This window comes from Labrus bergylta, chromosome 3, assembly GCF_963930695.1.
Source record: "Labrus bergylta chromosome 3, fLabBer1.1, whole genome shotgun sequence".
Classification (NCBI taxonomy): domain Eukaryota; kingdom Metazoa; phylum Chordata; class Actinopteri; order Labriformes; family Labridae; genus Labrus; species Labrus bergylta.
Window position 1 is genome coordinate 34,134,647 of NC_089197.1, and position 15,046 is coordinate 34,149,692.

A 15,046-nucleotide genomic window follows, 5' to 3' on the forward strand; every position below is an offset into this window, starting at 1 on the left:
TCAACACTCATAATCTTAATGTAGATTTAACTGAGCTCTGTTGGGATGAGATGTTGGATCTGTGTGGTGAAGGGTGGAGGAGTACAAGTTCTCCACAACTGGATACAATAAAAGAGCAAACTGCACCGAGCAGATAAACTTTAAGGGTGTATTTGCTGTAGGATGTTAGCTTTTAACAATTTTCTTTTGCAATTTACAATGGATCTTTTTTTGTTGCAAACAATTTCCAAATGCATAAATAAATCCACAAATGCACAGGGTGTGTCACGGTGTATTATTCGCCCTGAGTTCAGGCTAACAAGCTTACAATGGTTTATGTGAGTCTGCCTAGCCTTGGTGGTAAGTATCTGTCAATAGAACTAGCACCCTTAAAATTGTATCTAATAAAATACACTACACAATTTTCTGTAAATGTGTGATAATGACTCAATGAGGGAGAAAGGCTGTTAATAAGTGGCGTCGTCAGCCAGATGCTGGGTATCCAAGAATGCTTTGCCACTTGCAATAAACAATGAGTGAGGGCTAATTTAGTGGGCAGTAAGTCCATAATAGTAATGTATGGTGTGTGAGAAAATGACGCACCATACAGAAGGAGAAAAAGAGGATTTTTCTCCTTCATCAAGTCTTCTGTGGCTGATGATGCAGAGAAACAGTTCTGGTCGACAGAGGGACCTTTGATGCTTAACTTCATGTGTGTTAGCTCTGCACAGGTCGTCTGTGCTGTTTGAGCAGCTTTTTGCAACCAAGAGTGTGTGAAGAAACTCAACATGTTGTGAGGTTTTCAGCAAGTTTGACATCAAACACTTGGGTTGATATTCCATCATTTCAGCCAACTGTCTCCTGTCTCCTGCAGTCATAACTGCTGCTGGAAGGACACAGAGTGTAGTTTTCCAGGTTGTTTAAACCATTTTCTAATAATGTTCTCCAGCAGCAGACAATACAGGCTGACTGATAGGAGATATTTAAAAAAAGCTGAGCCCTGTCCTCATATTAGCTGACTGATGGAGGTCTAAAATTAAAAAGACAAAGCAGAAGTTTTGAGTCAGTGGTTGAGGAGGGTGGGACTGGGGTCCAGTAGTATTTGTAGCAGTATCCTATTTCCTGTGTTTGCTTTGCTGGAGCAGATATGTAACTGGGAGATTAGGGCTCGATGGGATGTTGATGTTAAACAAGGCCAGACTGGAGACTGACGGTTGACTTTATGCTGAGAGGTGACGCTGAACTGAGCCCGAGCAGAGATACAACAACACACAGACACCGTGTTGTTTCAGAGTCAATGGGAGGTCTGAGGTTATCTGCTTTATACACTTCATGAGTGTATCTGCAAACGGCTGAAAGTGTCCTTATGAGTGTAGAAGTTGCTCACCAGAGTAAACAGAGTTGTAGATTGGATGAATGGATTTGAGTTTGCTATCATTTACTCCAGGAGCAGCAGCTGACTGAGGACCTTCCTGGTTTGCTTCTGTGTAAGCCATAAGTCACTGCCCACTGTTGTCATGGAAACATTTCATGAGCAACTCTTGTTTCAGTATGTTGCCCAATGATGCATGAAGACAGGAGTAACCAGGGTTCAAACTGCCAGTCTTCTGATTGACTCAACCCCTGAGCCATAGCCACCATGTTGTCTCTGCATACGAGCTTAGTTAACACGATGTGATAATTAGTGTAATTCCGATACTGAACTGTAGGTGGAGTCTTCGCTTATGCTAAGCATATAGACATGCTCCAGGTAATTGGAGCCAGGTGTGAATTAAAGGCATACACGTTTTTGCCCGTGTCGGCGTTCAGCATATGGGAGCTTACTTTGAGTTTATTTGTTATATGTTTTGTATTGTATTTAATTTAAAGGCAGGGTTGGTCATTTTCTCCAGATACATTTTTTTCAGATTTTGGTGTAAATTGTCTTTAGGTCCTGACAGAAATTAATAACTCACTGAAAAAGGAACAAAGAAAATCTGTCTTCTGTAGCAGTAGTAAGCCTGTGAAAACTTGGACCAGTGTCTGCCAAGAGGTACCAATCTGATGAACCAATCACACGCCTCCCTGTCTCCCTGCTCGCTCTCTACCCCTTGCGTGCACTAGCCCACACTCAAAGTGCGTCACCGATGACGGACTCAATACTGTGAGTTTCCTCACCGCTGAATGAGAAATGATACGATGTAGGTTCTACACATTGCAAGCGATGTGCTGAGTACCGCTTCTGGAGCAACAGCTCTCGTGCATGTAATGAGGCGGCGTGGCTTTTGAGGGAGCACCTAGGGGAGGGGTTTGGTGAAGACAGAGCACTGAGGGAATGCTACTTTCAGAATCAGTCTTTAATGGAACATTTGTTTGGATTATTGGAATGTTCTTGAAATAAACAGATTGATGTATCACATTGGTTTATCTGTTTGTACTGAACACATATCCGGAACACATCAGTGACTTATTTGTGCATAGAGATGTAGATTATGTGACCTTATTTATTTTAGTTATGTGTCTAAGTAAGGTATGTGAGTTAGTGTGTATTACACTTAAGTCTGTACTGACTATGCAAGGTCGTATCCACAGGTCACTGTCCATTAATGGCTATTACATAATTACAATCAAACGTGATCATTTCTGCAGATCTGACAGGTTGGACCTTAAATGTTTAAAATGGGTGACTTTTCAGATTATCTCCTGAGTGAGAAACATCAGAACATTGCAGGGCAGCAGCAGAACCAACGATTTTACACTGATGAATCATTATAGTTACATTATTATTATATTGTCCATAACAATTCCCAGAGTAGTGCCCGTTCATTTGTTTTCTCATGACTCTCAGTTCAACAGTAGATAGTAGCTTCACATGGGCTGCACTCTGGCTTACTTTAAAAGTCAAGCTTTGTCACGTCTATCCTCAAGAGCAGAAGAAAATAACTTAGAGACTTATTTGTTTGGTTGAAAGGAGGTCAGATTGATTTTTTCTGAAGCATTTAGTCAGGAGATCTAAACGCTAAGTGGCTTTAGAGACACAGTGTTAGGCAGATTTGTCACTCAAGTAGACATGTTTGATCTATTTTGGAAGAAATAATTGTCAAAGTAGTACTGATGGGAGCCTGTATGTCATTAGTGCGGATTGGATTATGCCTGCTTTGATGTCCACACAGACTGTTTCTCCTGTACACTAAACGACTGCTGAAACGTAATTGGTCAATACAGCTGGTTCTACAAATGTACCACAAACAGAAACCAGAGCACTCCAAATGCTGAAAATACAGACCCATGTGCACAGATTCTTTTGTAGATTCTATAAAAGAGAAAAAGTTCCAGTATAACATTCTGATGGTCAGTGTAAAGATTGATCAACGAGTCAGGTAGATTTATCTGTGACATCTGCAGAAAGTCTAGATTTTGTCTGGCAGAATGTTACAAGGATCAAAAAATCTGAAAGGATCATCTTCATAAATGGATCATCACAAATTACAGATGCAGTGATGTATCAACTGAACATCTGTATCGGCTGATGTCGCCCTGTTGACAACCAGCCCATCTGCAAATAATGTGCTTTACGCTGATGATAAGCTGATGTGTTTCTGTCATGTTGCATTAATTCAATGCTGGAAAAGCTAGTACACCTAACTCCTGATTCAGAGAAGAGGTATTTAAACATGAAAGTCAAAGTTATCAGTGTGGAAGTCTTACATCATCTCAGGGAAATATCAGAAACGTGCAGTTTGTATTTCATGTTCCAGTGACATTTGAAAAGGAAGGACTAATGACAACTATTTAAATACATCACATCTCACAGCTCATTGGAAAAACAATAACCGTAAAAACAATGCTAAAACATTGATATCAGAATCTTCAGTCAGCTACGTTGTTATTCTGAACATCAGTAGCTGCCTTGAGTTTCACAATCAGTGCATCTCTTTCCCAAACAAACATGATCTCATGTCTGAGTGAAGTTAGAATCAGGCGGAGCTTTCATCTGCAGATAGCCTCAAACATTAGACTCACTTTTTAGGGTTTTCTAGCTTTTCCTACAGATGACCCAATGCAAGTCGACAATAATGCACTGTGTGTTATGCAGGATGTACGGCTCTGTCACTGAAAGAATGAATGTGTTGTTGGGGGGTCCCCTGAACAAATGTGTGTGTTTGAGTGTGCTTATCACAGGGGAGGCCAATGTGACATAAAAGTCACCAGGGTCAGTTTACGGTGAACAAGTATTTGCAAGTGTTTATGTGCAAGTGTGTGTGTGTGTGTGTGTGTGTGTGTGTGTGTGTGTGTGTGTGTGTGTGGGTGTGTGTGTGTGTGTGTGTGTGTGGGTGGGTGGGTGCGTGCGTGCGTGTGTGAACAAAGCATCTCGTTCAGGCTGACTCAGGCCTGTGCTGTCATCACTTGGAGCGCCGAGCGTCCAGGATTCAGCAGCTCTATGGAAAGCCCTTCATGTTGTAACGGCTAATTAGCCCAACATAAATGGCCGGCCCTGCGCCGCTAGCAGGCCCGCGCGGCGCTGTGAGTGTGTAGGGGCCTGATGAGGATTAATGGCTCTTTTGAGGCTGTCTGGCTGGATGTGTTGCCAGCTCTGTGAGCCAGCCACATCACTGTTTGATCAGCCAGCGTGCCCCTAACGCCGGGTCAACAGCCAGCACCAGATAACGCAGCGCTGTGGATCGCAGCTCTTTGTGCAGGGGCTTTAGTCTCAGAAGTGCTGGCTTCAACGGATCTTTGATGCTGCAGAAAATCTCAGGCACGCTCTGACCTCACTGTCACGCTTTGTTTGATTCACACAGGCTTTTTGTTGCCTGCCGCCAGCATCCAGTGTCATTCAAAGACAATCTGAGCAGCTTATGTAGGACCAACTACGGCAGGTCATTTATTCTAATTAGAGCTGCTGATACTGCCACAAATATGCAAACATATCTACTTCTGTGCCAGGAACACTTGTGCATTTAAGTATGACAGGGCGGGGTCACCCTGTCCAACGGGAGGGGTGGAGGGTCTTAGGTTTCAGGATATGCGATGTCAACAAGTCAGAAAGTTTCCTCGAGGTATTATCTTCCTGATTGCGAGAAAACTATGGGGAGTGTGAGGTTGTTTCTGAATTTTCTCAGTCAATCACATCCACACAATGACTGGCTCACAGTTCTCAAGCCAATAGGGGAGGAGGGGGGGTTAGACCTGTTGCAACAAAAACACGTGTGTCTTGTTAAGTTTTCTAAAATGTTGTTATCCTTATTTTTAGCTTGAATAAAGTGGAGGTCTGTCTTTTACCTCTCCTGACACATCTCTTTTTTTGTTTCTTAGTCAATGGATTTTATGTGTTTTAATATGTACAAATACATCAAATGACCTAGAGACTCGTGGACATTGAATGCATCACTCAGCTTGTAACCTTACCTCGTCCATTCATGTCAAACCCTTTTTGTTACTGTTCAATCTGCAGCTCTCTGATACACTGCTGTGTTTTTCAGGTATTGCTTATCTGGGCGGAGTCTGCAGTGCGAAGAGGAAGTGTGTGTTAGCTGAGGACAACGGACTCAATCTGGCCTTCACCATCGCTCATGAGCTGGGACACAAGTAGGTTTCACTGCCACCCTGTATGGTGTGATCAGACTGCTTCTATACTGTCCACAATGCTGCTGTGTGTGGGGTGGGGTGGGGTGGGGGGTGGGGCGCGTCTTTGATTTCATTTCAAAACGTCTGTGGTCACATTGCTTTACTTTGTATGGACGATGTTGACATAATGAGGGAAGAAAGATGTTAAAGTGACGCCACCAAGCCTTTTGTGCCCTGCAAGCTTTTTGCAATGCATTCTGCAGGAAGGCAGGCAGCGAAATGTGAGTAAGGAAGTAAAGTTCATTTGTATTGCACATTTCAAGAGCAGATGCACAAAGTGCTTTAAAATAAAAGATTTGGAAGGAAAAAAAAAAACTTTTATCAACATATTATCAGTCATAAAATTAACACTGGGTACACCACGTTGTCAAGCTCCCTTAAATTCTACTTTCCTCTTGTTCTTAAAGTCTTTACATGTGATTTTTCACACTTAAATATAATATAAATCAAGTATATCCTCTGAAAATAACTCTGTGAGTCATGACTGTCTACAATGGGTGTAACACCCGAGTCTCACTGTCTGTGATGTTTTCAGAGTTTTCAGAGTCCTATCTTCAGTTTGTTTACATCGCCAGGACGGCCGGCTGACTCCTCCCCTCGAGTATAAAAGTTGTTTAATTGAGGGACTAGAGAAAAGAAGAATAACATACTGTACTCACTGCTTAACTGTGTTTCTAGATCACGCTCATTTCAGGTACATTTACATGCAGTGTGAAGATACGAGCATAATAAAGATCACTAGCATTAGCATGCTAACACAACAATGCAGCACGAGTTGTTTTGATTTCATGCTAGTGCTCAAGGGCGACATCTGCTGGATCAAAAAATATATAAAGCCTTTAACAAACCTTTAAGGCGATGCATGAAATGGTTAAACTTTGCAGAATCTCCAGTTTCAGTCTCCTGTGTGTGTGTGCAGGAATAAAGACATAACACATGAATGATCACTAATACATGATTGTGAAGCTTCCCTCATGGCGCCCCTACAGTAAATTAGCATTCTTATCACATTCATGTCTGTTCATGACTTTGTGCTTAAAACCTGGAAACATAAAGTCTACATATAAATCCCTCATTGACAGCACAGGAACACGTTCACCTGAGAATCACAATGAAGTGTGTGAAGCTTTGGAGCAGCTCAGACTGTGCCGACCCCCTCAGGACACACACACACACACACACACACACACACACACACACACACACACACACACACACACACACACACACACACACACACACACACACACACACACACTTTTACTGAACGGTTTCTGCTGTTCCAGGTTTGTGGGCCAGAAAAGGTACCAGGCTGGCACACACTGATTCTGATGCTGCCAGTGTGTGTGTGTGTGTGCGTGCGTGCGTGCGTGCGTGCGTGCGTGCGTGCGTGCGTGCGTGTGTGTGTGTGTGTGCGTGCGTGCGTGTGTGTACCAGTGTGTGCTGATGTGACACTTATTCCATAACTTACACAAATGGAATTATTGTGTTGTGTGTGTTTTAACGAGCTAATGCGGTCGTATAAACTGTGAGCTCAGGCTGGCATCGTGTCCTGGGTTTTAATGGATCTATGTTTCACAGACACAGTACACCATGTTATACGAGATGAACGCTATGATACACATAAATATACACCTATACAGGCTGTTTCTAAATATTTATCCACTAAGTTTACTATTACCAGTGGGATTTTCAAGCACAATCGTAGAGGTAAAACACAACCATTACGGCTGCCAAAATACATTTTCAAGTTGACGCTAATGGTGCACTTAAACAAGGAGGTCTGTACTGTTCCCAAGCATGTTTGACCCCCAAAGTCCAGATCATTTTTTACTAGTGTGAGTGCTCCATACTGTGCTCAAGAACGGGACAGTATAGTTGCTCATGCATGAGCACAATCATGGGGAAGGTGACATGGACATGATGTATAGTCGGTCCCCGTCTTGCATAGTGGAGAAATCCAGGATTTTAAGAGGGCTGATGTAAATGAAACAACTCAAAATGAGCCACAAAGTCAGTAGAATTATAATCATGTTCTCTCTGTGCTGCATATCATACTTAAAGTTTGAGAGCACTCAAGTATGGGAGCGATTAGTGATCAAAATTGAAACGATAAAGCTAATTTGAAAATTCAAATGCATTAACAGAAATGCTTTTTAATTTTTAGAATGAGTGTATTATTTGACTCAAAAATAAAATGATGATTATCTAATTTTAATTTTAGTTTTCAACTTCAAAAATGCACATTAAAAATTTAAATAAATTAAAATGAGGAAGAAAATTACATTTGCTTTATCGTTTTCAAAAAATGCCCCGCTACATCTGTATCATAATTCAAATGAAAAAGCTAATTTTAAAATGAAAATACAGTAACAGAAACACTTTTTAACTTTCAGATTATAGGTGCATTATTTGACCTATATTTAAAATGAATATTCAGTCATCCAGTTTGCATTATATTTTTACTCTCTATGTATAAATATTGTATGACATCATTCAAATGAAAAGGAAAAGGTCTTAGGCTTTTTGTTTTAAAACTTGCCGTGCTAAAAAGTGATCATAATTCAAACCAACTCGAAAATGAAATGGCAAAGTGGACGGCGCAGGAAAGTGATGTCAGACTCCAGCTCCCAGGCAGGCTAACGTAATATTTACAGTCTATGAGGCGAGCGGGCAGAACACACAGTATGATGTCCCTCCTTTAAAAGAAAGTGGTGTATCTCTCTGTTTGTGGGAATATCATGTTTTTGTTTGGATCAGGGATGACATAATCCTTCAAGTATATTTAATTTACTTTTATATATTCCCCGCCCTGACCAGAGTTGCACAGTCCTCCTGTGGGAAGCACTGATTGAAGTAAAGTGAAAACTTAAAAACTGTTTTGCTGTTCTATGTGTCTCTTTTCTTTGACCAATGTGTAAAGTCAGACACCTGGAACAAACCTGTCTGTTGTCAGAGACACTGCACTATTCTCTGCAGGCGAATATAAAAAAATATATAAATATGATTCAATTCAGCTCAGTTTGAACCAGAGGAGAATAGTCTGCATTTGTGAATTATTACTTTCTGAATCCGTGCCTGCTGTTGAGAACAGGTTGTTGTTTTTAATTTGCAAATGTAGGTCATGGCATTGGTTGGAAACACACACACACACACACACACACACACACACACACACACACACACACAGACACACAGAGTGTCCAAATGAATCCTCCTGTTCAACCCGACACTCCGCCCTGGGTTGCTGTATATTATTATCTGTCTCCAAGAAATGCATTGTGTGTGAACAGATTCAATGATGCATTGTGGGTAAACTATTTCTGTTGGAGCCTCATTCAGGCTCTCTGACTCTGCTCAGTTGTTATGTTTCAAATTTGTAATGGTTAAGATGTGCTTTCACTGCAATGTGCAGGTTTGTTCATCTCACACAGTATCCAGTGACTCAGAGAAACAGCAGTAAGGCGAGGCGAGTGTATTTATACAGCACATTTCAGAAACAAGGCAATTCAATGTGATTTATAAAAACATTAAAAGCTTTTTTTTTGTAGAAATGGGACAGTGAATAGAGTTGGAAATCAGAGAGAGAGAGTGAGAAAGGGGCAACAGGTCGGACTTGAACCCAGGCCGCCCGCTTAAAGGACTACGGCCTCCGTACATGGGGCGCGCACTAACCATAAAGCCTTGAGTATATTCCCTTTTAGCTACAAGGACGAGAACGCTACACATCGCATCCTGCGGTGGTTTGGAGCGTTGGTTGTTAACGTACTCAGAAATGAACGCAAACTTAACCCTCGACCTTCCAGTTGAGAGAAGATGACTCTAGCCACAGCCGCCCCAGATCATCTCTACTTTGGTGTTTTACGCAGTCTGATTTATGTGGTGCGCCCTCTAGAGAGAATCCTCCAGTAACACGCGTTGTACCTAGGCTAAGTGTGTGAACATTTACTTTAATGTCGCAGCAGGTTGTCTACGCATACGCGTTGTTCAAAGCAAGTATATTTGAGCCCTTAGGCTACCAGCACCCCCTACAGGCAACATATTATATTAAATCATTCAAACAAGCAAATTAAAAGCCAAGACAACATTATATAAAAAAAAATAAAAAAACACAAGACAGTGATATAAAGACGCTTAGAGCTTAGTGTGCAGCGAGAAAAAGACTTCCTTTAAACAGCTTGGACTGAGTTTTATGACCATCTTACCCAACAAGTGGACATGGTGCAAGAAAGCCCACCAGGTCATTCTAAGGGGGGCGTGGTAAGAAACAGCTCACTTGCATTCAAAGCTACAGACCCAGAAGCACCCTGTTCTGAAAATAGAGGGCTTTATAGGAATGCTAAAACACAGGATTGGAGTGGTTTTCTGGCATGAACCTTCACATGCTTGTTTTGGGGATCTCTGAGACTTTGTTGTTGTGAAGGAGTTTAATATGTGACCTCTCAGTTTCAGTACATTTTGATTCTATCGATCATTAAAAATCACAGAGACTTTATCGCTTTAAAAAGTGTGTAGTATCCAAAAGTGTCAAACTTTCAACAACTTTACTCCCATCCACCTCTACTTCTCTTTAACACAACTGTATCTGTGTCTCAATCAAGTATGGGAATGAGCCATGACGACGACCACGCCACGTGCACCGGTCACTCCCACATCATGTCTGGAGAGTGGGTGAAAGGGAGAAACCCCAGCGACCTGTCCTGGTCCTCCTGCAGCCGCGATGACCTAGAGAACTTCCTCAGGTGAGAAGCTGCTGAAGTCAACCAACGTCCATCCAAAAAAACCGCAAAAAATCCTTTGGACATGTTGTTTGTCTAAATTACATCAATCCTTTACTTCCTGTCCATGCTGGTTGGCTGGATACACCAAGTAGTTAGCCTTTTCCCCCAATTTACATTATTTTCAGTATGTTCAGTTGATCGTCTAATTCTTGAAATTAAATAGATATTCCAGTCAACGAAGACCTTCCCACTTTGAATCCATTTTTACAAATAGTGATGTATTTCTTTATACGCACATACACATGGGAGTGAACATTTTCAAACATGAACACTGTCGAGGCCAAACAGAGAAACAGGATCACAAATGCTCGTCTTGACAGTCTGACAATGATTGCAACAACCAACAACAAATACAGCCTGAAGAATGCTTCTGCTCATACAAGAATAAAGGTCAACCTGTTTTTTTAATTAGGACAGTATTGGCTGCATTACATATTGTGCATTCTGGGATGTCAAATAAGTACGATGAAACGCTGAATGGTTTGGTGTTTTGGGGTCCAAGTGGCTCTCCTGTTGACTCTGTCTTTCCCCAACTCTTCATAGAATAGAATAGAATGACTTTATTGATCCCAAACTGGGAAATTGTGGCGTTACAGCAGCAGGTTATCCAAACACACAATATTAGCAAATAAACACAATATGATATTAAATACAAAGTAAATAAGCACTAAAAATATCAAAACTAAGAATAAAAATATATACAACCAGGATTTAACTTAGCATTACTAGTCTTAAATATGAAAAGATTAAATACAACATACTTTGCTGGAGGTAGATGTAAATGTTGTAAATGGACAGTATTGACATGGGGAAGCTGTCCAGAGCTGTGCAATCAGTGATACATCAGTTAAATTGCAGGAGTGTAGACATATTATCAGTAGAAACTATTCAATATAATGGCGAGTAGACAGACAAATGAAGTGAACTTGAGTTCAGGGATAATTTGTAAATTGAACTCATTCCTCAGGTGCGGGGTCGGGCTCGAAATGTGTTTGAGCAAATAAATAATATCTTTGGGAGCCATAGTGTTGCGAGTCTTTGTGCATTATATCTGGGGATTTTTTTACGACTCAGCACCTAAATAAGAGATGTGCGTCTGTTAGCTGACTGTTTCTGTCGGTCACATTTGACTCTGGCTTCCACGCACGCTGTACTCACTGCTTAACTGTGTTTCTAGATCACGCTCATTTCAGGTCAATTTACATGCAGTGTGAAGATACAAGCATAATAAAGATCGCTAGCATTAGCATGCTAACACAACAATGCAGCGCAAGTTGTTTTGGTTTCATGCTGGTGCTCAAGGGCGACATCTGCTGGATCAAAAGATTGCATATAAAGCCTTTGGCTGTGCAAACTAAATAAATGTTTCTTGCACCCTGTTTGTTTTGGAAATACCTTAAAGAGTTCCATATAACCGGCATATAAATAACTATTATGTTTTGTTTTCATGTTCAGCGATGAATCCCGCTCTGCTGCGAAAACAAAGAGAGAGCAGGAGACGAGTCTGTGTAGGAGCATAAAACTAATCACTCATGATCTACTATTGTTATATCGCACACCCACGACCTGTGTGTCTTTCTAAACAGGACCAAAGCGAGTGTCTGCCTCCTGCACACAGACCCCAGGACCAGGTACCAGGTCCGGCTTCCTCCCAAGCTGCCGGGCATGCACTACAGTGTGGACGAACAGTGCCAGATCCTGTTTGGAACCAACGCCACATTCTGTAACAACATGGAGGTATGACACACTTCATCAGTGCTCAAGCTTTAAATGTCAACGATTATTCACTTCTTGTAACGCTCGCCTCTCCCAACACCAGGTGTGTGATTCATTTTTTAAGGTTTATACGAGGAGTTACTCCATAAAAGGACAGCAGTATAAATGCAGACATTAAAAAAAAAGGTTAAAAGAAATTCATGTTTAAAAAATAAGTTATTGCATTTATTTTAAGATAGGTACAGTAAGAGGATAAGAGGAGGAAATCAGGAGAGTGAGAGAGTGAGAGAGTAGGGAAGGACATGTGGGAAGAGAGCTGCAGGTTGTACATGACCCCTGGCCGTGTGCTTGAATGACTATAGCCTCTGCACATGGGGCGCGACCTAACCACTAGGCCATCAGCGCCCTGATATGAGGAGTTCAATATGTTTTTTTCTGATTCAACATCATTGTTTTAGGATTTCATATTTTACTGAACTTTAAAAGCTGACAATTCACCTGAGAGAAGTTCTCTGGTGTTCTGGCCCTCCTCTCTTTCTATGTGATTTTTCACACTTAAATGTAATATAAATCAAGTATATCCTCTGAAAATAACTCTGTGACTCATGACTGTCTACAATGGGTGTAACACCAGAGTCCCACCGTCTGTGATGTTTTCAGAGTTTTCAGAGTCCTATCTTCAGTTTGTTTACATCGACAGGACGGCCGGTTGACTCCTCCCCTCGTGTATAAAAGTTGTTTAATTGAGGGACTAGAGAAAAGAAGAATAACATACTGTACTCACTGCTTAACTGTGTTTCTAGATCACGCTCATTTCAGGTAAATTTACATGCAGTGTGAAGATACGAGCATAATAAAGATCGCTAGCATTAGCATGCTAACACAACAATGCAGCGCAAGTTGTTTTGGTGTCATGCTGGTGCTCAAGGGCGACATCTGCTGGATCAAAAAATTACATATTAAGCCTTTAAGTTCATCTTATTCTGCTGCAGTTTAGCCGTTGTAGTGTGGGAAACACAGATGGATGTAAACTGTTACAGGACTGGTTGGCAGAGGAAAACAAGCACAAGGTGGTAATCCCTGTTTTTTGTAAAAATACTTGAGATTCCAGCAGACGGACCTCTTGTTACTAAAGCCTGATATTAAGCAGGTTGCTGCTGTTTGCATCCACCTGGTCGCGACTTAATTATATAACCTTAGCAAAGGAAACACAGTCCAGCTGAGCTCCAGGCATGTCATTCCACTGTGAAACATAGAAGTAGACTAAAAAGAACCTTCATCAGTACATGTTTGTACTCTGTATATTTAGTCTGTAAAGGGTTGAACTTGTTCAAAACATTCCATGAATTCTCTGTTTGTGTTCATAACATTTATTTACCTTCACTGCAGAGAAAAGCACACATTCTATTTTTAAAGCAAACAGTGCAGCGCAGACTTCTCCGTCTTATTTTTCATGCGGCTTGCTTTGAATGCAAACTCGACAGGTGTACATATGTTCTGTATGAAGCCCCCTAGTGGCTGAAAGGATCTTTGCACCAAAAAGGCCTTTTTATTTCCTTTTTTTAAAAGTCACCAGCCTCCCTTGAAAGAAGTTGTTGCTGATCTGCTGCTATGTTCATCTGTTACTTTGGTTGCTACAAAATGTTGTATTCAAACTAACCGAGGAAAGACTAAAGTCACACACGACCATTCGTTCACTGAAACAGCGAGCCGATTAAAGAACGAGAGAAAAAGTAAAGCAGGATTGTGATAAGTGTGACACAGATCTGTTGTTGTACATCCAAGTCATCATAGACATCAATGCTGCTGTTTTAACCCACATTGGTATGAGAATAACCTGATATTTATGAGGGTGTGTGTGTGTGTGTGTGTGTGTGTGTGTGTGTGTGTGTGTGTGTGTGTGTGTGTGTGTGTGTGTGTGTGTGTGTGTGTGTGTGTGTGTGTGTGTGTGTGTGTGTGTGTGTGTGTGTGTGTGTGTGTGTGTGTGTGTGTGTCAGCACTTGATGTGTGCTGGTTTGTGGTGTTTAGTAGAAGGAGACTCGACCTGTAAGACTAAACTGGATCCTCCTCTGGATGGGACAGAGTGCGGAGCAGACAAGGTACAGCTTCACTTCATCCACAACTATTTTCACATTAGTTATGCACCCATCCAACTTTGTAAGTTCTGATACTGACACAGATAGCCAGGCTTTATCTGCTGACACAGAGTTTTTGATCTGATATGAGTGTTTAATTAATAACTTGTATATTCTTCACTGTGAGGATGACACTGTGAACCGTTTATGTGTAAGGCAGCATCAGGCTTTTTCTAATTAGTTAAACAATATGTGAAATAAACAAAATGTAAAGGCAAGGCAAGTTTATTTATGTCGCACATTTCAACAACAAGGCAATTCAAAGTGCTTCACACAAGACATCAAAAGCATCATGACAGAGGAAAGAAAAGAAACATTAAAATAAAACATTTAAAAAAAGAAATCACTGGAATTATTGAATCTGAACATATGTTCAAATAAAAATAATTCAGATGAAATTAATTGAAATAAATAAAGTAAAAATATAAAAAGAGTTAAAAGCTACAGTGCAGAGTTAAAGTTTAAAATCTTATTAAAGCTGTTTAATGAAAGGCAGCTGTAAACAGGTGTGTCTTCAACCTGGATTTAAAAGAGCTGAGAGTTTCAGCAGACCTGCAGTTTTCTTGGAGTTTGTTCCAGATATAAGGAGCATAGTAAACACACTACATTGTGACAACACTCTTCCCTGAACTCTGTGTGCCAGTGGCACCTCTCACCCTCTGCTGTCTGAGTGAACCCTCGTTTACTGAGAGCTGAATTATATGCATACAATGTATACTGTACCGGGGAGGTTCCTAGCCAACTATTCAATTAAGTCAATGACATTTATTTATTTTATTTTTTTAAGCTTTATTTTTGGGCTTTTTGTGCCAATAATGGAGAGATAGG

At 41.0% G+C, this 15,046-nt stretch overlaps 1 protein-coding gene across 2 annotated transcripts in view; it reads left to right on the forward strand.

Moving 5' to 3' along the window:
- Positions 1-15,046, forward strand: part of adamts17 (ADAM metallopeptidase with thrombospondin type 1 motif, 17) — a 104,353-nt gene that overhangs the window by 51,583 nt on the left and 37,724 nt on the right. For both annotated transcript variants that reach the window (XM_020631453.3, XM_065953191.1), the window contains exons 8-11: positions 5,442-5,547; positions 10,188-10,328; positions 11,954-12,104; positions 14,081-14,182. In XM_020631453.3, the coding sequence (XP_020487109.1) occupies positions 5,442-5,547; positions 10,188-10,328; positions 11,954-12,104; positions 14,081-14,182 (500 nt within the window). The remainder of the gene's footprint in view (positions 1-5,441; positions 5,548-10,187; positions 10,329-11,953; positions 12,105-14,080; positions 14,183-15,046) is intronic.